Below are 23,177 nucleotides of genomic sequence, written 5' to 3'. Positions count from 1 at the left end.
GGCAATCCGAATATTTGCTGCACACATTCTCCTGAATATATTTATCTGTAAGTGCACATTGTAACGCAGTATGCTTTTTAATGTATTTAATCAATATATTAACATCCACAATTCATCATGAATGACGAATCTAATTAATACCATCAAACATAACACTGCCCTAGAGTTTGTCGATCCTGATTATTTACGAGGAAGCGGCCATTTTGGAATCGGGTGGAAATCAAGCTTGCGAAGTCGCTATGCGGTCCTTCAAGGCGAGAAACCCACATCTTAGATATTTAAACCAGCCCCAATGACATAGCTGACTTGGAAGCAAATATCAAGTGAGTCTGAACCTGTCAGGCCGCCCGGAACGTCCTTTCGAACAGAAGGCGCTTAAAAAACCCTAATCCCACATAAATGGCCATAAATAATTGGATGAATTCGCCATTTATTAAAGGCTGCCTTTTGGGTTGCGGAGGAAAGCAACAAAATCCAAGTAAACAGTTTGGATCCCGTACTTCCGTGGGATCCACACTACAGACAGCGACTAATTCCCCCACCACTTCCAGCCTATCTTCAGCGGAAGAAAGTGAATCGCGCTGAACATCCAAATAATGCAATTTGTACACACATTTGCTCAGTTGTAAGTGCGCAGCAGAGTTTAGGGGGGGCCTTACTTTTCAGTGAGTACCCTTAAGTGTGCAGTTCAGTCAGTCCCAATTGCTGCATGAAAGAGAACGGAACCAGAATAAACGTCCCTGTAGCGTGTGTGGACAAAATACTGGGTGCGGTTGAGATTTAAAGTTCAAGAAGGGGAGGCCGTTTTAAACACTGGAGGCATGCTTTGTCTCCCTCGCCCACCCTTCTTTCCATGTCTCGAATTCTTTTGCCATCGCAGATCCGGTAGAATGCCTGGTTACTCCTTCAGAGCGCAGAACTTCCAGCGCGTTCTAGAACGTTACAAATCAATGGATCGGCAGCCAAGGGAGGCTTTGTCTCTCGTCAACGTTCCATCCGCAGCCGGGGCCGGAAAAGCTTCTGGAGAGGCTTTTTCCTGCAACAAGGAAGAGACGCTCATTAATTCGCACAAGCGGGTGGTTTTTATTTGCCACTCCAAACGGAGCTTTCAGGAGCTCGGGAACGTGACGAGCCTTTGGAGTGAAGTAGATTCGAGATTTTCAGGAGCTGAGTTTCATTGGGATGTTCCCCATTCCCAACCCCTTCAACCTTCCCAGCGCACGGGGAGGAGGGTCGGAGTGAGGCAGTGCCGAGCGGCCTAGACATAATGTACACCTAGCAAAAGGGGCCTTGCCTGCTGGACTTCCTCCCGACCCCGTAGCAAATGGACTTTTACGCGCTTTTGCGTTGCTCACAGGCAAGGCGTAGGGGGTGGGTTTAGGCCCCTGTGTTTGGGCTAAACGCTTCCGAATCAGGGCCTCTACTCTGCAGCGTTTGGCCTCCGGGGTAAGGGGGCTGTTGACTGGGCTGCGTCAATCATTCAGACGATTCCCACCGATCTGCTGCTCCCTGAGACAGGCCAAGGAAACAGAAAGGTGGTGGTGAGCCTTGGTAGCGTGTAAAGACAAACAGCAGAGAGAGAAGGCAGAAAGAAATAAACCCAGGAAAACAAAACCCACTGTTTGCAGCAGCCTGGGTTAAAAAAAAAAACCCGCAAGGAATTGCAGTAAATTCCTTTTTGTTTGAAGAGAATTTACAACTCGTAATAGACCTTTTATGACCTATTTGGGCACGTCATTGGCTGCGCCTGGTCATGTGCGAGCGCTGATGACTTTCACGGCCTTCCCCCTCCTTTTCCCTTCCAGATTTCCCCGGCGAATCCCCCCTCCCGCTTTTTTGCATTCTGTCTTTCCCACAGCCTCAACCCTTCTTTTTCTAACCTTTGTCTCCGATAAGGTGCATTGCGCTCGCTATGATGTTTGAGTACCGATCCAGTCCGGTCCAAGGGGTTTAAAAACAACACGCGCTCGCACACACACGCGCGCACACACGCAAACGCCCACCCTCCTCCGCTGCTACCCTGCCAGTTTCCAGTCATAGCAGAGACGCGGAGTGTGGTGAAGGGTTAGAGTGGGCGGGGAGGGACTGTGAGGGGGGGGGCAGAGCTCCCTTGTCTTTGCCAGCAAGGCAGCTTGTTTATCTAGCGAGCTCTCCTTCCTCCCAGCCCTACCTGCCTGCCTGCCTTCCTTGCCTGCCTCCTTTGGCTTTTCCGATCGGGATGGGACTCGGATTGCTACCGAACGCGACCCCTAATGGATTACAGGGATGCGGCTGGGCTCCACGCCCTTCCACCGGGGCAGCGAACGGGTAAGGGATTTTTCAGCTCTCGTTTTCCACCACCACCACCTCCTCCTCCTCCTTCCCCCCCCATTTTATTCCTGACTCGTCTCCATCGCTGCAGGGCTTCCTACTTTCGCTCAGGCGCCGGAGAATGACTCCGTAGGTCATAAAAGAAAGTGGGCAAGGCGGGCACCCATCACTGCAAGCGCCTGTGGTTTTTTCTTCGCCCAGGTTGAGGCAACAGAGGCGAGGAGGTGCGATGGGTTAGGCTTGGAAGCGCTTCGCCGCCTTCTGCTGCCACCTGTCTGGCTTTTGAGGCTTCCATGCCACGGAGAACAAGGCTGAGAGAGGCACTCTCCCCCCGCCCCACCAGCGTGGCTCCACAGCTAGTGGAACTGAATGCCCCTGAGGTTGGGGAGGCAAGAGTAGGTTAGGAAGCAAGAGAAAATGCCGTAGCAGAATTTTTTAAAAAAACAACCCAAAACAAAAACTACTAGCAAAATTATTTGGACTGAGATGTTCTGCAATTTCTACTTGTGCGCTGTTGCTCCCCCCTTTTAGTGGTTTTTCTTAACAGCAGGATTCCATCCGCATGCCTCTCATTGTCAACAGGTGGTGTGTGTGTGTGTGTGTGTGTGTGTGTGTGTGTGTGTGTGTGTGTGTGTGTGTGTCCATCCGGGTCACTAATAATGAGCAAAGCTGAGCGCTCCTACGCCCAGATTTGCTGCAGGGAGACTGGCTTACGATCTGTGGTTTCTTCTGTTCTGAGGAGTCCGACTTTTCATCCGATTAATCCTACCAAGATGACTGGGAGGGCGGGGAGGGGGGGATCCTAAACAGAAAACATGACCCTGTTTTGGGATTTTACTTGCAAAGCGAAGGCCAAATGTTTGCAGTCATTAAAACATCAGGGGTTTGTTAAAACTGTACTTTGCGGGAGGGATGGCGAGGAATGTTTGTGTCATACTGTCGGATATATATAACAGTTTTGAAATGGATCGAGCAGCGGCTAGGTGCTTTTTTCTAGGGCGGTCAAAACACTTCCTAGTGTGCATTGTCATAAAGAGCAGACCCATGTGGCATGTTCCACGGTAGCTAACCCGTGGAAGGTTTAAGCAGACACCAATATGGCTGCAACGTAGCAGGTACTTACTCTTATGTAGCAAGACAGCGACTTCTGGAGTAAAGGCGTTGCGGATTATTGTGGTCTAGCGGGAGGATGACATCACCGTGGTGCTCAGACGTTTTCAAAAATGTATTTTATATCGATCAGGCCTAATTGAACCAAGGGAGATTATCTGTCTGTCTTTCTGGCTGTAAGCGGGGTGACATGAGGATTCAATACGTTTATTTTCATAGCAACAATTATGGGAAAGGGAATAATACATACAGCTCTAGACAGTCCAATCTTATCCATGTTTTCTTGGCAGTGAATAAATTCCTTACAGTGGGAATTAATTGTTAAGTAAATATGGCTTAAGATTGCAGACTGGATACAGATATCTAATATATTTCCCCTATAACTTTGTCGTTGTTGTAATGTAGCCTTAGGCGTCTCTATTTCTATTTAAAATCTTATGCTGAATTATCACCCCATTTATTTATTTATTTATTTATTTTTAAAGGAGGGCTGTTGTCCGGTCTAGACAAATCATTTTTTTTAAAAAAAAAAGGTCGATTATCTCTTCCGGAATGTATTTTATTATGTTATTATCTTCCTGAAAACTGGTTTGCATAATGTGATTTATACATGCATTAAATATGTTAATGTAATGTTGCTTTTACATCAGTTTTGTTTAAGGGCCGTACTACTATGCATAAATATTTGATCACCCCACAATTTAAAATAACTGATCGGTGATAGGAATAAATTTCAATCTTGCTAATGCACTCAAATTTTATTCTGTAAAGAATGACTACTTGGTATATCCTTTTTGTGACTTGTTGGAAGTCAACACGTAATCACTCGAATCCGGTTTCCCCTCTTTTTTCGATCAAGTCTACAGAATGTGAAGTTCTGGATTTCTAGCAATCCGTCTAGGGAAAGTTATTGGGCTGGGTGTTGGGTGGGAGTAAAACACCATCACAATCTTGCAAGGTGATTGTTGATTACAGTTTAATGGCTACAGTTTATAGCAGAAAGTCGCAAACCATCCTAAATAAAAATAATCATGTGTGCATATATAAGTCCGCCCACTTTCCCCTCTGGTATATATTGCTTCTCCCTTTCCCTCCCTCTCAGACTGCATTTATTATAGCAAAATTGGAGAAACAATGTTGATTGGTTTGTTTGCCTTTGCATTCTTGAAATCTTAATTTCCACATTTTGTAACCATAAGATCTAACCCATCGTAGATCCGTAACCCAATATACAGTACTTGGATTTAAAGAAATAAAGCAAAACAAAACAAAACAAAATCATGTATGCTGGATGACTGTTCTTTTTACAGAATATATTCATGTTCTTCAACTTAAAGTGCCAGAGTGCTTGGTGCTGAAAAACCCAGACTCTTGATTCTAAATGCATTCGATTCATTGGAAGAAAGGGGCACTGATTTCAGTACATTTTCCCACCTTAAACCGCAATTTAGGCATACAGTTTTAGGCTCGACCACCCTGCCATTGTAAATTCCACAGAGTTTCATGAGAGTTTGCCCCCAAGCTTACTGAAATCAAATTAATTGGGGGGTATTGTATTTGGGGCTGCTAATTTCATTTCCCCCTAAAAAAAGGAAAGTGTTCATAAATAGACACGTTAGGACCCCCTCAAGAAAGGAGAATTCATCCAGTGGTCAAACGTGGATAGTTTAATCACTTCTCGCTGAAAATGCACAACAAGGCAACAATTTGTGTAAGGAAAAATAATCTCAGAAATGGTCATGTTCTTAGTGAAGAAGAACCCTCCACCCGTTCATATGTTGCCTAGATCTTTTGTACATTAGTGGTGGGTTCAGTGCCCTTAAATACCCACTCACCCAAAGCTCTAAAAATCTAATCGTGGTGTGTACACACACACACACACCAGAGAACTATATTTCTCAGGGGCTGCTGTATGAGTGCTTGGAGCTGGGGGTGGGAGAAAGAATCCGAACAAAGACAGTATTTCACTCTTTGGTTGGCAGGCAGCTGTTAAAGGTATTTACAGCTCTACTGCATTGCGGCACTGAATGCTGCTACTGCTAGTGTTAAGAGCTAAAAAACAGGAAGTGAGTGTGGGGTGGTGAGGGGGAGAGGAAAAAGGAATCGCCATAAACAGTTCATTTGGTCAATGGGACAGAGCTTAAGACAGAAAATAACACCACACGGGATAAATATCTCCCTAAAAATCCTTATGTCGAGTGGCTTTTGAAAACCTGCCTTTTCCTAAAGAGGAAGTGTAGTTTAATTGGATGCGAGGGGGGGGGATCTCCCCTTTCAAAATCTTCCAAATAGGAAGCTGAGGGTAGCAAACATGAAACGTGTGAGTTAAAGTGCTGGGGGGGGGGGTGCGCGCGTGGGGAAGACACAAATACTTGCATGATCCCAGCATGGGAAGGGGGAAATGGGTTGAGGGGCTTTCATATATACATATATAAAAGGTGGAAGTGAGAGGAGGGACCAAGCACTTTAAGGAGAAGGAAAAGCAACGCATTGTTTTAGAGCTCTTTGTGGCGATAGCTAAAGCTTTATTTGGAGAACCTTATTGCCCTCCGGTTTTCTCTTGTTTGCAGACATAAAAGTGAACAATGGATGGGTAGCTGTATCAAGGTAGGGTTGCGGGTTTGGGTTGGGCTCCTAGGATAGTCATCAGTTCTTCCAAACTGACAGCAATCTGCGCTTTGGGAATGAATCAGCCCAGCTTTGAGATTTAAGAAGAAGAACCGGAGACTTTATTATTATTATTTTTATGTTGGACCGTTTCAAAGCACCACCAGGAAGACACAGACCTGACGCGGAGGCAGGAGCTATGTGGGGTTAAGAAAAAGGTCGGCGCAGTTCCTTTAAATCCATGTGGCTTCCAGGCTGCAGTCACCGGGTTTCATGGAGCAGCCCTTAGCCACAATCTGGCACAAGGCTAGGCCCGGGTTAAAACTCCTGGGTGCCAGACCGATTTTACTAGATCTTTAGCTAGAAAGAGATAATGGGCCTCAATGCTTGTTGGTTGTTTGGCAACTGGTTTGTTGTCTCTGTCTGGCCGACTGACTCTGAAATCGGCCAAGCAACAGGCCTCTCTTCACTCTGCAGAACAGAGAACTCCCACATTGTGTTAGTCACCGACCGGGCCTGGACGCATTGCTATTGAGGCCAACGGTTCTGCTCAAGGAACCAGCCAAGGATCAGGAAGGATGTTAAGAGTCTGGGGTCTCGCCTTGAGTGGTGTCAGAGGCTCGTTTTGCCTTTGAAACGTTGCCAGCCTATTCTGCCTTCCTGTTTGCTAGTCGCTCGTTAAGTTCCTTTTTATTGTGTCCCTCTGCATTCCTGTGCTGGACGCAGAACGGCCTGGCTAGCGCAGTCTCCCCCATGCAGCCTCAGATCTCCGTCCACACTGCCAGCTTCCTTTTCTCCCATCCCTTTAAACAACCTCCACACATTCTCAGCTGCTTTTCTCAGACCCTCAGCCTGGGCCTAGAACAAAACAGCTCAGCTCCACGTTTCCTGTCCAGCGCCCTCTTGGAGCAAACTTATTCAGAGGGGTGTGGGTGTGTGCGCGCGCGCGCGAGCCAGACGTGCTTTTCAGTTTCAGCTGTTAAATAAATAGCTCTTTTAATATTGACTTAAAGCGGGATGCCTCCCCTTCTTCAACATCAAAACATTGTTTAATATTATGTATACGTGCTTTATGTAAGAAGATCGCTGGAGAGTGAAGCCTGCAACCGTGCAAACGCGCACACACTCTCATGACTACGCTCAGGATGGTAGGAATCTTTCAGAGTCTGAAGGGACACTATCTATACAGTAATCAGAAGGCCTTCTGCACACACCTGATATTTGAGTCGACGGGTGTCACAAAGGTGCGGTTCATCCTTGCCGTTATTTCCCAGAAGGGATTCCCTACTCCATCTAATTTCCTTTCCTCTCCCCCTCTCCCTAATCCTCTTCTATCTGATTTGGGAGCAGATGTCACATGGAGACCCTGCCCCTCTTCTCCCTCCCCCTCCCCGCCCACCAGCCCCTGTGATGTGAAGAGTCACTTTGTCGTCTGGCCGCTCGTCCAGGAGAAGGCGCTGTAGGACAAGCCTCGCAGTCCTGTGCATCTTAAGATCAGCGGCTGCAGTGACTCTGCTGATCTATTACATGGCAGGGACCCGCAATGTGCAAGGGCAGCCCAGAAAGCCTCTCTTAACCCACCCCGCGCAAGGAGGTTCGAGGAAGAAAATTATCACGAAATTCTAGATCTCTGTGACACTTTCTTGCCCTCCCTAAGCAATTGTCACAAGAGATCAGATGAAATAATAATAATAGTCCCTTTCCTTGACTAATGTAACCTCATGCTTAAACTACACGTTTAACCAGTTTCACATTTGGGGAGTTGTAATTTCATGAGAGGCTAAGGCACTCTTGATTCTCAGCATTCTGGAAAGCAAGCTACAACCGTTTTAGGGAAGGGGAGGAGCCTAAATAGTTTCGGAATGCTCTACATTTCTTGACCCTGATAGAACCATAGTGTTGGAAGGGAATATTGAAGTGATCCAGTCCAATCTCCTGGTCAGTGCAGTATCTGCAGTGCAGGTTTCAGTGACAGGATCCCTGCCATATGGCAGTCTACTTAAAGACCTCCAGCAGGGGCTACCCCAGATGCTATCACCTCTGGAGGCAGCCCATTGCACTCTTGAACAGCACTTGCCATTCTCTCTTAATGTTTAGATAAAAACTACTTTCTTGCCATTTCCACCCATGAGTTCTAGTCTGGCCCTCTGGACCAACAGAGGACAGGCCTGCTCCATCTTCTTCTGCATGACAGTCCTTCAGATATTTGAAGGCTGTGATCATTAATTCACTTTTCTCCAGACTAAAACTAGACAACTTCTCTTATGGTTCCCCATGAGACTTGGATACCATGCTACTCACCGCCCTGGTCCCCTTCCTCTGGCCATGCTCCATTTTGTCAGTACTCCAGTTATAGCCCAACCAGCATGGAATATAGTGGAACTATTGCTTTTTTTATCTGGACATTATGCTTCTTTTAATATATCCTAATATTGCATTTAGGTGTTTTGGGTTTTTTTTAGCAACTGCATCATACTGCTTATGTTTAGCTTATGATCAACTTATTGGTCCTTTATTGATCCTTTCCCTATGTACTGCTGCCAAGGCAGGCTGCTTCAATTCTATATTTGTGTCTTTCATTCTAGTTACACAAATACAAGACTTTATTTCCATCTCTGTTGAATTTCACTTGGCTAGTTCTGGCCCAACATTTGAAACTGGAAGCCAGCTGCACTCCACTCAAGGAAGTTGTATTATTAACAGGGCAATCTTACACATGTTTATCCAGAAGCGAGTAATAGTCAGTTCAGAAGGTCTTACTCTCAAGTAAATGGGAATAGGATTGCAGCCTAAATCTCACTGCGTTTACAAAACTGAACTGGAAGGCTACAATCCTACATACACGGCATTGAGAGTAGATCCCAATGAAAGTTACTTTTGAGTAACTATGATAGGCTCAGTCAGAGTTGAGATTTTAAGAGCAGATTTGCCAAGGCAAGCTATTGAGGTCAATGGAGAGCTACATATTTGTTCATCTGCTAGGCCTCCATGCACTTCACAGCCTGATCCTATCTATTTTGACTTGAAAGTAAATCCCAATGAATTCAAGGGTGCACAGGACTGCCCCATAAGTAGTGCTTATATTCCATCCCTTCTTTTCAGTCTTATGCACATACCTGTGGGTGCAGCCAGTCAGCCAGACGTCTTTAGACCAGAAGAAAGACATATTACAGCTACCCATTAAAAACCACAGTTGAAATGGCCCATAATCATTGCACTACACTCCCCGGGTCTCCCACAGACCAGTGCCATTTAAAATACCATCAGCCAGCCTCCTCACCCTCAAGTGCAGTCCCTGTTTATGGGGCTGTATAGACAGCCTTTTGTACCATAGCAAACAAGTGGTCACAGCTAGTTACTCCAGGGGACCATCATCTGTCTGATCTTTGATGTTGTTCTTCTCCTGCTTCCTTTGCTTTCCCTTTGATCTCTGATGGCCCCTAAAATGGTAGCCATTCCTCTCAAAAGTCTCTTACTTCTAACAGGGCTGCAAGCATCCAGTCCATTGGTTTGTGGTCTTCCCAATTGTAGGTGATAAAAGCAAATTGCATGTCTAGCTTTTTATTTCTTTCTGTCTGCCTTCCCTACCCCCATAGCTCGCAACCTCATTCACTGGACTCTTTCAAGGTTCACCTTCCACAGTCATGACACAAGTACTTGGCCTAGATTGACCTTCTGTGCCACACAACCATCTCTCCCCCCCTTTCTCTGTCTCCCCATCTCCCATTGGCATGTGCAATAGATATGCACTGCCCTCCTCTTCACACTTGTGGTCTCCATCCAGGTGCCATATTCTTCTTTCCTGAGTCAGAGCATCTGCCTTCATAACACAAACTTATACAACACAATACTATACACAGGGGAAGGTTATGGCTCAGTGGCAGAACATCTGTTTTGCATGCAGAAGATCCTTGGCATCTCCAAGAAGGGCTAGGAATGTCCCCTGTCACTTCCAGACAGTGTAACCAATACTGAGCTAGGTGGATCACTGGAATGACTCAATATAAAGCAGCTTCCTGCATTCCTATGTCTATTCAGAAGTAAGCTACACTGAGTTCAATGGGGCTTACTTCAGGGTGCATAGGACTGCAGACCCTGGATCTTTAAAATGTCACATCTCACATTAAGTTGGCTTTCTCTCTTCATTTAGTTGGGTAGGCATTGCTCAGCTATTTTCCTAGCTATGTGAAACTCTCCATGTTCAAATAAAAAAATTCCTTCAGTAGCACCTTAAAGACCAACTAAGTTTTTATTTTGGTATGAGCTTTCGTGTGCATGCACCTGAAGGTATCTGAAGAAGTGTGCATGCACACGAAAGCTCATACCAAAATAAAAACTTAGTTGGTCTTTAAGGTGCTACTGAAGGAATTTTTTTATTTTTACTTCGACCCAGACCAACACGGCTACCTACCTGTCTCCATGTTCAGACAGCATACTTCCGAGTACCAGGTGTTGGACAAGGTGCCTATGAGACATGCCAAATTTTTAATCCCTTGGTTATGAGTTTTCATAGCCTGGTCACTGTTTGAAACAGAGCGCCTTAGTCTAATTGAGCAATGCAGTTCATTTGTCCTCAGAAAGTGGACTTGATCAACATGAATGGCCACACAATCAAGACATGATTCTACAGTATCCTGAAGAAATGCAAGGTTCCTTGCCATGTGACTGGGTGATCAAAACAAATTCTTGTTGGTCAAACACACTACATTTTAAAGTTATGAAGTTAAAAGAGGATTAGACAAATTCATGAAGGAGAAGGCTATCAACGGTTACTGGTCACTGCCTTCACTGTCAGAGGCATCATCATCATCCTAATTTATTATTTGTACCCCACCCATCTGACTGGTTTGCCCCATCCACTCTGGGTGGTTTCCAGCATATATAAAAACATAGTAAAGCATTAAACCTTAAAAAGCTTCCCTATACCAGGCATAGGCAAACTCCGGCCCTCCAGATGTTTGGGACTACAATTCCCATCATCCCTTATCACTGATCCTGTTAGCTAGGGATGATGGAAATTGTAGTCCTAAACATCTGGAGGGCCGGAGTTTGCCTATGCCTGCCCTATCCTGTACAGGGCTTTTGTATATGGGTTCTTCTGAATATCAGTTGCTTGGAATTGCAGGTGGGCAAAGTGTTCTCATGCTCTAATCCTGTTTGCTGGCTTTCCACATGCATCTGGCTGGCCACCTTGAGAACAGGATGCTGGACTAGAGGGGCCAATTGACCTGATCCAACAGGCTTGCATTATGTTCTTATGTCTCTTATGCTGTCTTCTTTTCAAAAGTTCTTGGAATGAGAAAGAGCTCTGTGAAGCCCCAAACCTGCCTAATATTTTCCAGTGAGGAAAAGTTACCTGTGTCCTTCTTCTGGCTACTGAATCCTGCCTAATCAGCCATGCACTTTCAATCAGAGGCTAACCCAATTGCTTCAATTGAACCTATTCCCATATAATTCCTGTCGTGGGTCACCATCCTAAGAATTGAAACCCATTGAGTTTACTTCTTAGTAGCTAAGATTAGGGTGGCAGCACACGTTTTTGAGGTGAATGTGTATAGCTGATGAAATCAGATTGTAGAATTTAAATCAGGGGAATGACAACTACCTGACGTGAAATCAGGTCCTACAAAGGGCAAAAGATGCTTCAGTGGGACTTTCACTCAGCTCAACCCTCTTTGCAGCTGTAGAAGTTCGTCAGAGGCAGCAAAGGATATCAAAGTCATGGGTTTAAACCCACGTTGGGCAAAAACAATTCCTGCATTGTAGGTTGTTGTACTAGATGACTCTCGTGGTCCCTTCCAATTCAACAATTCTATGGTGCTATGAATGCACACTTTGGATCTGGGGTGATATCCAATGTTACTCAAGAGTAGACAGTTTGAAACTACATCATTAGAGTTAAGTAAGTTAAGATCATTGATTTCAGTGGTTCTACTCAGAGTATGGCTTAGTTGGCTACAACCGCTCGCAAAACAAGAGCAGGTTTTTAAGCTGAGGTGCAAAATCTCAGATTTCTGATGGCAGTTAAAACTAAAGGGCTTATTTTCCAGGTAAAATTTTCCAGGTAAAATGTATTCGGGATGGATCTACTGTGTGGTAAATAAATGTATCAATCTCTTGAATAACTCTACAAGAGTTCTTACTTTGAGTCCTTTTTACATTAAATGCAAGTTATTAGCTTGAGTTTGACTCGATCTTATTGTGTTCATATCCAGGGGCTTCTGTTCTGTTTCCTTGCAGAGAATCGGGATAAAAGCGAAGTTATTCTCTCCTTTGCGCGCGCCTTCTCTGGGGCCAGGACTTTTCAAGGCTCCGCATAGCACTAACCCGCTTTGAACCGAGCCATTTTGCAAACTTCTAATTTTTCACCTGAGAACGCTCCCTGTTTTCCCTTTCTGCTGATGTATCCTTGATCACATTTAATGAAAAGCCACGTCATCTCCTCCTACAGCTCATTTGCCTTATTTCCTCCTTTCTGTGGTTTCGGGGCATTAAACCCCTTGCCAATTTCCAGTGGATGCATTTATCCTAAATTGTATGGGCTAGCGTCAAGGAGCTGAAACTGACTTCTTATGCACTTATCGTTTTGAGAAATAACCAAGTAATCTGTGCTGGCATTTTGATCACGGTCCAGCACGAGTTTAGTTGATTTAGTGCAAAGTTTGTACAGAAGAAGTAGGGGGGGGCACGGGGGAATCTATTTCTGACCGTATTTCTTCCTGCCTGTTAAAGAAGGCTTTGCACCTGTAAACTGGACCCCTCTGTTCCTAATCTGATTTTCTATGCTCATTTCCCTTCTAGGTGCATATAGTCACCAGTGAAGCCTATGTTATCTTTGATGACCACTTAAAAAATGGCAGGTCATTTCCTTAGTTGTGGCGCTCATTGTAAAATGTATGTTTTTTCCTGTTTCTTTCTCTCTTTTTGCAGTTTAAAACTTTTAACTAGCTTCGTGATGTGCTTCCTATAACTTTGAGAAAACAGAAACACGTCTAAATGCTATTTTATATTCACAAAGCATTTGATTTGAGGCCAGTCTTCATGGCTAGAAAACAGAACTTTTTGGTTGAGCCAGGAAAATGTGAAGACCTGAGTGTCTCTCAACATGTGCAGAGCACATTTATTGAATCACTGAGGAACAACTAACAAGTATAAGTATGAGTTTAGGAAGAGGTGATTCTAGGGCAGCGAGTGAATTTCAAAGGGATAGTTTCAAACAGCATTATTGCTGTTATTGTGTGTGTGTGCTTGCAGGGTTTCCTGGTTCAGGTCCAAAAAACATAGCGGGTCTTGGGTATTAAGTAATTTCACTGGGCTGGGGGGAGTGGGAACTGGCAAAATGCTGCTGTGCACACCAGGCAGGAAGATGTCTTGGTTGGGCTAACCCTAAATTAAGATGTTCTGCAGTGCCTTATATGGGAGACCTAGACTGAGTGACCAGTCTCTGTGTTGTGCAAAAACAGGAGACAAACCAGCTGCTAGCCTTGTGTATTAGATAATGAATCTTACTGGCTTTGTATTCACAGACTCTACCATTTGACTTTTCTACTTATCACAGTTCTACTGTACCGTTTGACTCTGTTCTACTTATCACAGAAAGTAGCAAACTTTATTTTGGGTCCTAGTATCTCAGGCTGCAGGCAGGAATTCACATGGCACAATACTTCTTCCTACAAACAAAATTATTGGAATAGAAAAAAAGCAAACAAACTAGATTTTTTTTGGGAGAAGGTTTCCACACAGGTTTTGGGTGGAGGGTATGGAGGTATGTTCAATCACTCGAGCCCCCATGTGATTGGGGTTCTAAAAGAGTACAGCCCAGACACAGGTTGAGCACTGTGGCAAGAACTTGGCCTATTGAGTAAAGCAGGAATCAAGCACCTCAGATGTCCATGTGTCCACTTAGAACAGGGGTGGCCAAACGTAGTGTCCTCAATGTGTTATGAATGAGAACTCCTATCATCTATGACCCTTGGCCATGCTGGCTGGGGCTTATAGGAGTTGTAGCCCAAAATATATGGAGAGCAGCACATTGAGCACCCTGGCTTGGAACTTTGATGTCATGGGACCTGGACCACAGCTAGAAGGATTTTTTTTGCAGAAGGGACAAAATACTATTTTGTTAAGTGGTCTCGAGACACTATCCAAATGAAGATCAGGAAAGGGGGCGACCTTTTAGAATCTATGTCCAATAGTAGAAACCTTAGTGCTAATGTCAATAATATGTTCTCAGAACAAATCCTCATCTTCAGGACTGCACACAGAATCAATAACCAAGGTAAGAGGTAGTACTTGAAGGGAAATTGCATTCTAAACTTGTGTCATTGAAACCAGACACACTGAGAACAATGTTAGTCCTTCTCACAGTTGCGCTGCATAAGTCCAGTGGTAGGACTCTACTCCAAGAGAGGTACTAATGCAAGTCACTGGAGCTTCAATTCAGTTTGATAGCTAAACTAAAGCAGCTGAACTAAACGGCAGACGCAAGCCTTTAAGCACACTTTTCTGAAGGCAAGTTCCATCAAAATCAAAGTCTAATCAATCAATAATGTCCGTTAATGCACATGATCCACATGGATCGTTTAAACTGTCTTTAATTCAAGTATTCCAGATTACCAGTTTTGGGAATTTGAGTGTAACAGGGGGCCTGATTTACAAGGCAGCCTCGTGGCGGCTTACTGACCCGAATCCGTGCCCCATAAATATTTGCTTATGTTTTTTCTTTTTGTGTTCCCCGTCCCTTGGAAAAAGTTTTTATCATTTTGTCCCGTTTGGCTTATCTGAGTCTTCATTTGCTTTGGAAAGCTGAGCAGACTTTCTCTTGGATTGGAACAATGCTTTTAATTTTTTTTCTAAAAAAATATTTATACTATTTGAACAACATCTTAGAAAACTAGGAGAGCCCGAAATTCTGAACACGTATTCCACGGTGTCACCGAAGGTGTCACTTAAAGTAAAATTGGGATTTGAGTGTGGCTACTTTTTCAACATAAGTGGCTGGTAAGCCTGTTAAACCGAGAGACCTAATTTATGTTTTGAATCTCTGCGCACATTGCAGTGAAATAACACACTTCCTCCACACATGAAAATTTCTCTTAACCCCCCCTCCCATGGGGAGATTTACTGTTTTAAAGTAATGTATATACGAGGGGGTGGGGTGAGAAAACGCTAGTTTAAAATAGTATATAAACTTCCAAACACTTTGCTTGAACTAGATGCAGGGAAGTTGTGCTGGTCCGAGGAACCTTAAAAAGAATCTAGTCTTTCCAGCAGGTGAACGTCAGTTGCATTTGTTCCTAAGAATCCTGCCCCCCCCCCAGGATATGACAAAAGTCCTGCTCCTAAATGACTTCGGATACCTTCCTCTGAGGCTGAACTTTACAGCCTTACAGCGACGCATGCACACCCATGCTTTGGAGTCATTTTCATAAATCATTTCCTTGTAATAATAAGATCAATTCGCATGGCAGGAGAGCCAAGTGGAGGGCGGGGCCTTCTCCATTCAAACATTTATGCTCTGCTCATTTTAAATGTCAGAGGGTACTTGCTTTTCTCTTGCCTTGCCGTTTTATCTTATTTGTTTCGTTTTGGAGTATTGTTTACAAAAAATTATCTTCCATTGACCTACACAACTGGATAAGCATTTATCCCTGCCATCCCCAGTTTTATATCTCACATACACACTCTCACACACAGCTTTGCATGCAAAAGGCTATACCTTCCAAGGGACATTTGACTTCCGGTGTCTCAGAATTTTAGTTTCTTTAAGATCCAGTTTGACTTACTCACCCGCTCCCTCTCTGCTGCCTCCTACCTTTCCTTCACACCAGACTACTTTTTATTACTTTATGACTCCCCTCCTTAAAGCTTCAGCTATCAAAGTTTTCGGGAGGCGGCGGAGGGGGACGACGACACGAATAGACTGAGCTGTTTTGTCACTTTTACAAGTCCCGTGTATCTCCTTGCGCTGCGAAACAGTTTGGTTAGTGTGAAGGGGCCCAGAAGAGGCCGCCTGATAAAGAGTTGCTGAACTGTATTGCTAGATCCATTCTGGATATCACGGTGGCCAGCCAGATCCCTCTTGGAAGCTTCCAAGCAGGAGCTGAAAATGATGGCCTTCCTCTCTCTTTTGCTCCCACCCAACGTCTGCTGCGCTGCTCCTGCACATGGAGGTTTTGCTATCGGTCGATTCCCGGCCCCCAGCACTTCCCGTAGCTGCTTAGCAAACAGACATAGATAAACACACTCTTCCTCTGACAAACCCTAGACAACAGAACCATTTATCCTGCAGAACGGCACCATTCCCTCCAAAGTTTTGTGTGCATGCCAAGCCGCCTGGATGATCGCGTAACCCGAGTGCCTGGGGCCTGACCATAGAGACGAGGCTGGGCGTGGGCTAGCTGGGAGGATTTCACAAAAGTGATGGCCTTTGGTGTCGCTTAAAATCGTCCTTCCCTCCCTCCCTCCCTCCTCCCTCCCACCACTCCACATACATATTCATTCAAATAAATTTTGAAACGGTACTCACAGCGAAAATCACACGTTCCTTTCCTCATTAAAGGGGAGATCTAAACTGCCACTGGGGCCTGTCCTCGCACAACTCATTATTATTATTATTTAATTAAAAAAGAGCCTGGCCTAAAGGCTACAGACAGGCAAGGCCTCCAGTGCCTGGCGCTCGCTATTTTAGACTACTTTAAATTTCATAGAACGCAGGGTGTGTGGGTTTACCCCCTTTCCCCCCTTCTCTTTCACCCCCCTTCCTTCCAGACCCTCTTTATATAAGTGAATAAAAGTTTAAAGCTAGAGGTTATTTATTGTTCCGTCGAGATAAGTCCTGAGTGGCTCTTTCGAAGCACGTGATTCCAATAAACTTTGTTTTATGGCTTGAGAGTTGACAAGCCAAAATATAATTCCCACCATAAATTAGTTTAAGAGCATACAAGTGCAGATGCTTTAGTTCCTGGGAGCAGTGACAGGGAAAGTGTTAGGCAGGAGACCTCTGCCTGAAACCAAGCGCCCAGGACCTTTGCTTCTTCCTCTTCCCTTTGGCAAAGCTCACAAGTAAGTCTCTTCTTGCGCTCCATATGTGACCGAGTCCCTCTCTCCAGTGACCGTGTGTCTGAGTGTTCTCTGGAACTGTATATGAATGAAAAGATCCGATCCAGGGAAGCCCGGAAGTATTATAGGAATAGCATTTCCTTCGGATTTGCTCCAAGTTTTAAGAGGGCTGTCAGTAAATCGCACGTCGACAGTTTTAATTTTAATTTTGTAAAAGAAACCAACCTCGGTTTAAGCCGGTACCTCCTTCATTAAGTGATTAATTTGCAGAGATTTCAAGGGGCACTGCGTTCTGGCTGTTATTTTAGAAGGAGAGTGAAGGGAGGAACGGAAAGAAAGATAAGATGATATACATCGATGGAATGATTGCTCCCTGTTTTAAGCTGGTCTGGGGGTCTATACAGCCCTTCTCAGGGATAGCGCAAGCAAAAGTGAAGGGGATGTTTTGCAAAATACCTCAACCTTGGTTCTTTCTCTTTGAAAACATTGTTTAAATAGTCTCCCCCCTCCACGTGGTTGATGATGTAGAATTTATTTGTTACAATAAGAGAATAAAGACACAGACAGAAAAAGGGAGATCTGTTTAAGTAAACTGTAAAATAGATGTACTATAATAATGATGATATTCACAAGTTCATGTTGGGAAAATGGTATGGATTTTAAGCAAGCGGGTTACTGACTAAATGCTGGCCAGGGCGCTTCAGGGATTCATTACGCTGGTAAGCTTTATGACACTTTGGGATTAGCCTAGTTGGAGGAAGAATATATCTTTATCAGATAAAACATTTTATGAAAACATAGTTGAAACTAGTAGTAAGGATGATCGTATACAATTACATGATAACCCTGACTGAAATATTTAATTTCGCTGGCTTTTATTACAAAAAGAATTTAACAAAAGAGGCAAATCAACAATGGGGTGGTGGTGAGTGTGTTGATTTGCCACCTTTATATGCAATGCCTGCCTGTGTCCTTAACATTCTCCTATCTAAATAGAGATGCAATGCATGTATTGCTCCCCCTCCCCCCGGAACTATGATTAGTATCATCTATACATGGAAAAACAACAATACGAAATGGTTTTGTTTATTTTCTTTCTCCTCTTTCCCCCCACTGCAACAGGTTCGGGACAATGGAAGGGCTTCTACAGTAAGTGAACTTTTTTCCCTCTCCTTTCCGGGTGTGCAAAATTTGCCGGGGCTTCCAAACATCGCCTTGTAAACGTTTGAGTTTGTAAACAGAGATGGTGTGTTTCTGATTATGTTTCTGCAAGGCTGTTTTGTACTGGACGGCTCTTGGGGCTTCAAGCTTGTTCTCTCTCTCTCCCCCTCTCCCATCCTCCTGCGGTTTGTGGCTGCAGATCACAGCAAACGCTGATTGTGCAGTTTCTGGGGAGATAATTGCAGGTGCAAGGTGCCTAACTTGTGCCTCTCTTAAGCTCTTTCCAGATAATGAGCAGGATTAGCATTTTAACAGGATAAAGTTATGCCGTGTTTCCCTGTGCAAATGTTGAATCTATCATGTCCCAGGGCAAGCACTTCTACTGGTTGGCTCCTCTTTTGGTGGAGATCCAAAATACGGATTGCGCTTGCCCTCTCGGTACTGCAGCCTTTGAGGATGAACTAATGTTCCAACGAGGAGTTATGCTCTAAATACTGTTGTATCTCCTCCCCTTTTATTTTGGGCATAAAGGCCTGCTGCTTGCAATGGAAAGGTGCACTCCTAGTCAATAGGCATAGGATCGCAACCAAGGCGTTTTTGTCAGATGTCAGTGAAGTGTTCCCGAGATAGAGTGGTTGACATTTATATGAAATACTGGAAGAAAGCAGATACAGATAATATTGCTGTCTGAACTTAGGGGAAACAGGAGGTAAAAATAACACGAGAGGGGGGAAGCTGGGTTTCATTAAAGGAGAAAGAAAGGAAGGCTATTATTAGTTCAATAGTTGCAAGTATAATTATATGTGGCATAATTATATGTGGAGCATGAGTTCTACTCTGCTGTCCTGGGATACAATACATTACCTCGCTATTTAGAAAAAAAGGGAAACCAATATAACCATATATTACTCAACCTCTAAAAGTTATTATTTTCGGCACAACATCTTTCTGTCTCCTTTATGCTTTCCTTCCTTAGCTCTGAGCCATTTACTTTGCTAATTTTAAATCCCAGCCTGATATATCGATCTGCCGGTTTTAAAATCACAATATTATGCTTTGTATGGCTTTTGGATGGCTTTAAACCATAAGAGGGTGCCTGGGATTTCCTACAATTTCTTCCTTCCTAGTGGAACTTTTTTTGCCCTTTCCTCAGTTTTCTTTGGCCAGCTTTAAACCTTAACAAGGAAATAAGCACCACCCTTTCATTTTCTATCCTTCCTTCCTTCTTCTTCTTTTAAAAAATATTCCTTCAACTTAGCTGCAGCATACTGATTATGAACCAGAATACAAAAACGGCCTGGTGGATCAAAAGAATTTGTACGGGCAGTTGAGCACGAGGTGAATGTTTAACGCTTTTGTTCATCAATAACTCCTTTGGCTTTGACCTGTCTGAGCAAGTCACGCAATAAGGTGAAACGCAGGTCACAGCGTCTAACAAATATGAAAATCTGGGCTATTTAACAAAATATTCGAACGATTCTTTTTTTAAAAAAATGTTTTGTTTTGTTTAAATTAAAGAAAGCCCTTTCTCCGATTAGTCCTGTCCCAGGCCACCCCTTAATTCCGCTTTCCCCGAGAAGTAACATATTTGAAAACGTATATTCTGTAGAATTGGACCGTTTTGCATTTCTTGCTTAAATACTTACTCATCAAAGGGAGCAAGAGTGGGGGGTACCCACGCATTCTTCTCATTAGAAATAATAATGCCTCTTTAGCCAGCTCAGAGAGCAGGTACTGATTCAGAAATCCGTAAAGTGATCCACTTGCTCTTCCATTTCTGTCCCAAGGAGACCACCTTCTGGAAAGAAAAAGCCTCCCCTAATTCAATGAAAAGGAGCAGGTCGTTGCTTAAAAAGCCATTTGCTCACAGATGCTTAATGATATATATATAAGCATACATGTCTATAGATACATATGTGTGCGCACACACACACATACATATACATATTTGCACACAAACGCAGACACGTACATATATTCCCATTCACTCTCGCTCTGATTTATCCCAAGTTGGTTTGCTTAGAATACCCAACAGAGGGAGAATGGAAGGCATAGCTGCCAAGTTCTCCCTTTTTTAAGGGAAATTCCCTTGTGCTGAATAGGCTTCCTCGCGAGAAAAGGGAAAACTTGGCAGCTATGATGGAAGGGAGCTGACCGCAAGACAACACAGAGGAACCGGGTCAGCCACAATGCATGAACTTTTGGAATCCTATGTGTTGCCGTCGACAAAGTAGAAATAATGAAACGCTGGGATATGTTTGTAAATGATTTAAGATGACCTCTTGCCCTGCCCTTCACCATCAACACTACTGCATGAAAACCAAAGGACAGTGGTGTAGAGTTGGGTTTCTTTAAATAGGGCTCAGATACTCTCCGCAGTTAGAATATTCAGCTTGACGGTAGTGGCATAAAGATAAAAATACAAAAATAGAAATAGAAAAAAAATCCATTTCGTTGTTTTCAGAAACGAATAGTTAGCTTTCTCCTATATAAAGGTCCCTTTGCACTAAGACTTTTATTATGGGATTGAAAGGCGGATTGTTTTGATCAACATCATGTTATTGACAAAAAATAAATCAGCTGACAGCCTTTCTTTTTATTGAAAGTATACAGTTATTATTTGAATGGTGTTTTTTTAAGTGCAAGTGTTTTAAATGCTGGAGAGTTCAGAGCGATTGTCACGTAGATTATCTGAAAATCCGCCGTGAGAACTCGTTACATATTGAAAAAGACGAAAGTCACAATATTGACATTTTTTTGGTATGCTTTCCTATGAAATCATTATATTTTTCAAATCCATAATTTCAGACCTTTACCCCAACAGAGAGTAGTATGAATTCCTCGGGAGCGAGTCAGAGGGATCAGAACGCTACAGTGACGCTGCCTTTGTTACCCACCCTCTGTACACGAAAGCAAAATGTTATTACGTTGTCTATATATACCCTGTAGAACCGAATTTGTGTGGTGTTTACATAGTCACAGATTCGATTCTAGGGGAATATATGGTCGATGCAAAAACTTCACCTTTCTGCAAATGGTTATAAGTTATAAACATAGAAGATGCTCAAAGACAAATGCATGTTGGATGCTATTGCCTCACTCTGGTATACTAGGACATTAAAAAAATAGTTCTATATTTGTTGCTTTAAAAAAAATTACGGTTATTTATATCTCACCAAAATCCTGTTCGTATTAACATAATTAGTTTGCAAAGAATTTGTGAAAATGCTAATTGGCCAGTTAATATGTGCTTGCAGATAATAACAAAGGGTGGCTAAAGTAACTTTGATAATACCGATTTCTGTGTTCGTTCCCATGCCCCAATTTTCTCCAGATTTTTATGTTAACGTTGGACGCCAATAGAAACAGTCGCCTCGTTTTCTTGTACTCTGAAAAAAGGCTATGGACAATTTGAATATTGGAATTATCTTATTAAAGTTTTTTTTTTTAAAAAAGCAGCCATTTTTTTAAAAAGCCATTTTTTAAAAAATCTTTTTTTAGGTTGAACTTTAGAGATCTCAGGCTAGTTTGTTATCTGTATGGAGTTTACAAAAAAACAGATTGTTTCGACACTTGCAATGTAAATTCGAAGCTAGTTACTTATTGCCTAATTTTGTTCTGTCCAGCTAGATGCTGGTAACTTTTGGTTGACCCCTGCCAAACAAAGGCAGAGGGGATCCATTATACATCATATTGCCCTCTTCTTTGATGTCTTCTTCTGATTTTCCTTTCCTTTCCCTGGTTTTCGGCGCTTCCTTCGCTCCCCTTGCCTAAATTTAACTCTTTGGCTCTTGATTGCTTGAAATGTAACCAACTAATGTTTTCATATGATCCCCGAAATTGTAAACTAAAGGGCATCAAAGGTTAAGAAAGTCAGATGAGACAAAAGGCTTTGATTTACCTGGGGGAGGGGGGGGAAGAGGGCAGATGGGGTTGGGGCGTGGGTGTCAGGGAAACGGCCATCTATTGATGAATCGTGTTTTATGGCATTCATATCTCCTTTTGGAGGGAGGGGGGGGGGAAACCACGCGAATCATCAGACAGCATGTGGGTCCACTTGATTACCCGTATATTATTTAGTGAAATTTGTGGGAATTATGAGGTGCACACACAAATCCGGTGATAAACCTCTCTGCCTCCCGATTGGCTGAGAAGGTCACATGGGCGCCTAACTTTATTCAGTTGACAGCAAGTAGGAGGGCTCTCTGGAAGGAGAAAAAAAGACAACACGAGAAAAATTAGTATTTTCTACCTTCCGAAATTAATGGCCATGAGTTCGTATATGGTGAACTCTAAGTATGTGGACCCCAAATTCCCCCCTTGCGAGGAATATCTGCAGAACAGCTACCTTGCTGAGCAAAGCTCAGACTATTACGGTGCCTCGCAAGGCTCTGACTTCCAGCACCAGGGAATCTATCCACGGTCAAACTACAGCGAGCAGCCCTACGGTTGTAGCAATGCCCAGGGCTCGGCAGTGCAGCCGCGGGGTCACGGGCAGGAGCAATCCGGCCCAGCGAGCCACTTCCCCGGGCAGGCTGAGCACTGTCCCCCGCCTCCAATGCCCGCCACGAGGACCTGCAACCAGCAGCCCAGCCTCAAAAGCCCCAACGGGTCATCGCCACCAACAGCAGCGGGAGCAATGAAGCAGCCAGCGGTGGTTTATCCTTGGATGAAGAAAGTCCACGTTAACTCAGGTAAGCATCCCCTTCTGCTACCCACCACCCCACCCCACCCCACTCCGCCTCCCCCATCTTGATTCATTACCCCACCTCACCCCACCCCTCCAAAGTCCTTTCCAGGCTTCGCGACGCGGGTTGAAATCGAGGTAGCCAATTACACTCGCCATAAATTTTTATGGCGGAGGAAATAGGCCTCTTGGTCATGTGGTTGTGGGCATGAGAATATTCCATTTCAGAAAGATGCTAGAC

General features: G+C 43.9%; 2 protein-coding genes and 1 long non-coding RNA gene across 6 annotated transcripts in view; 2 read left to right on the top strand and 1 right to left on the bottom strand.

Moving 5' to 3' along the window:
* Positions 1–683: 683 nt before the first annotated feature.
* On the bottom strand, positions 684–1,966 carry LOC118094435 (uncharacterized). The gene is made up of 2 exons (XR_004693759.2): positions 1,881–1,966; positions 684–1,036 (listed from the first exon to the last, which is right to left on the bottom strand). It is a non-coding gene; the product is annotated as an uncharacterized LOC118094435 (long non-coding RNA).
* A 230-nt stretch (positions 1,967–2,196) lies between these two features.
* The window catches only part of HOXD3 (homeobox D3), a 57,477-nt gene continuing 36,496 nt past the window's right edge, over positions 2,197–23,177 (top strand). Inside the window, exons 1-2 of one of the 2 annotated variants that reach the window (XM_035134733.2) lie at positions 2,197–2,307; positions 18,211–18,237. The gene's annotated coding sequence lies outside the window, so the exon portion shown is untranslated. The remainder of the gene's footprint in view (positions 2,308–18,210; positions 18,238–23,177) is intronic. The other variant, XM_060280883.1, reaches the window with a different exon arrangement.
* Positions 2,285–23,177, top strand: part of HOXD4 (homeobox D4) — a 31,505-nt gene continuing 10,612 nt past the window's right edge. The window contains exons 1-3 of one of the 3 annotated variants that reach the window (XM_060280890.1): positions 2,285–2,307; positions 18,211–18,237; positions 21,074–22,943. In XM_060280890.1, coding sequence (XP_060136873.1) covers positions 22,514–22,943 — 430 coding nt within the window. In that variant the 5' untranslated portion in view covers positions 2,285–2,307; positions 18,211–18,237; positions 21,074–22,513. Of the gene's footprint in view, positions 2,308–17,077; positions 18,238–21,073; positions 22,944–23,177 lie in introns of those variants that run through there. The other 2 variants (XM_060280897.1, XM_060280889.1) reach the window with 2 other exon arrangements.

This window comes from Zootoca vivipara, chromosome 1 (assembly GCF_963506605.1).
Source record: "Zootoca vivipara chromosome 1, rZooViv1.1, whole genome shotgun sequence".
Classification (NCBI taxonomy): domain Eukaryota; kingdom Metazoa; phylum Chordata; class Lepidosauria; order Squamata; family Lacertidae; genus Zootoca; species Zootoca vivipara.
The sequence above is the reverse complement of the archived record's forward strand: the minus strand, read 5'-3'. Positions and strand labels throughout refer to the sequence as shown.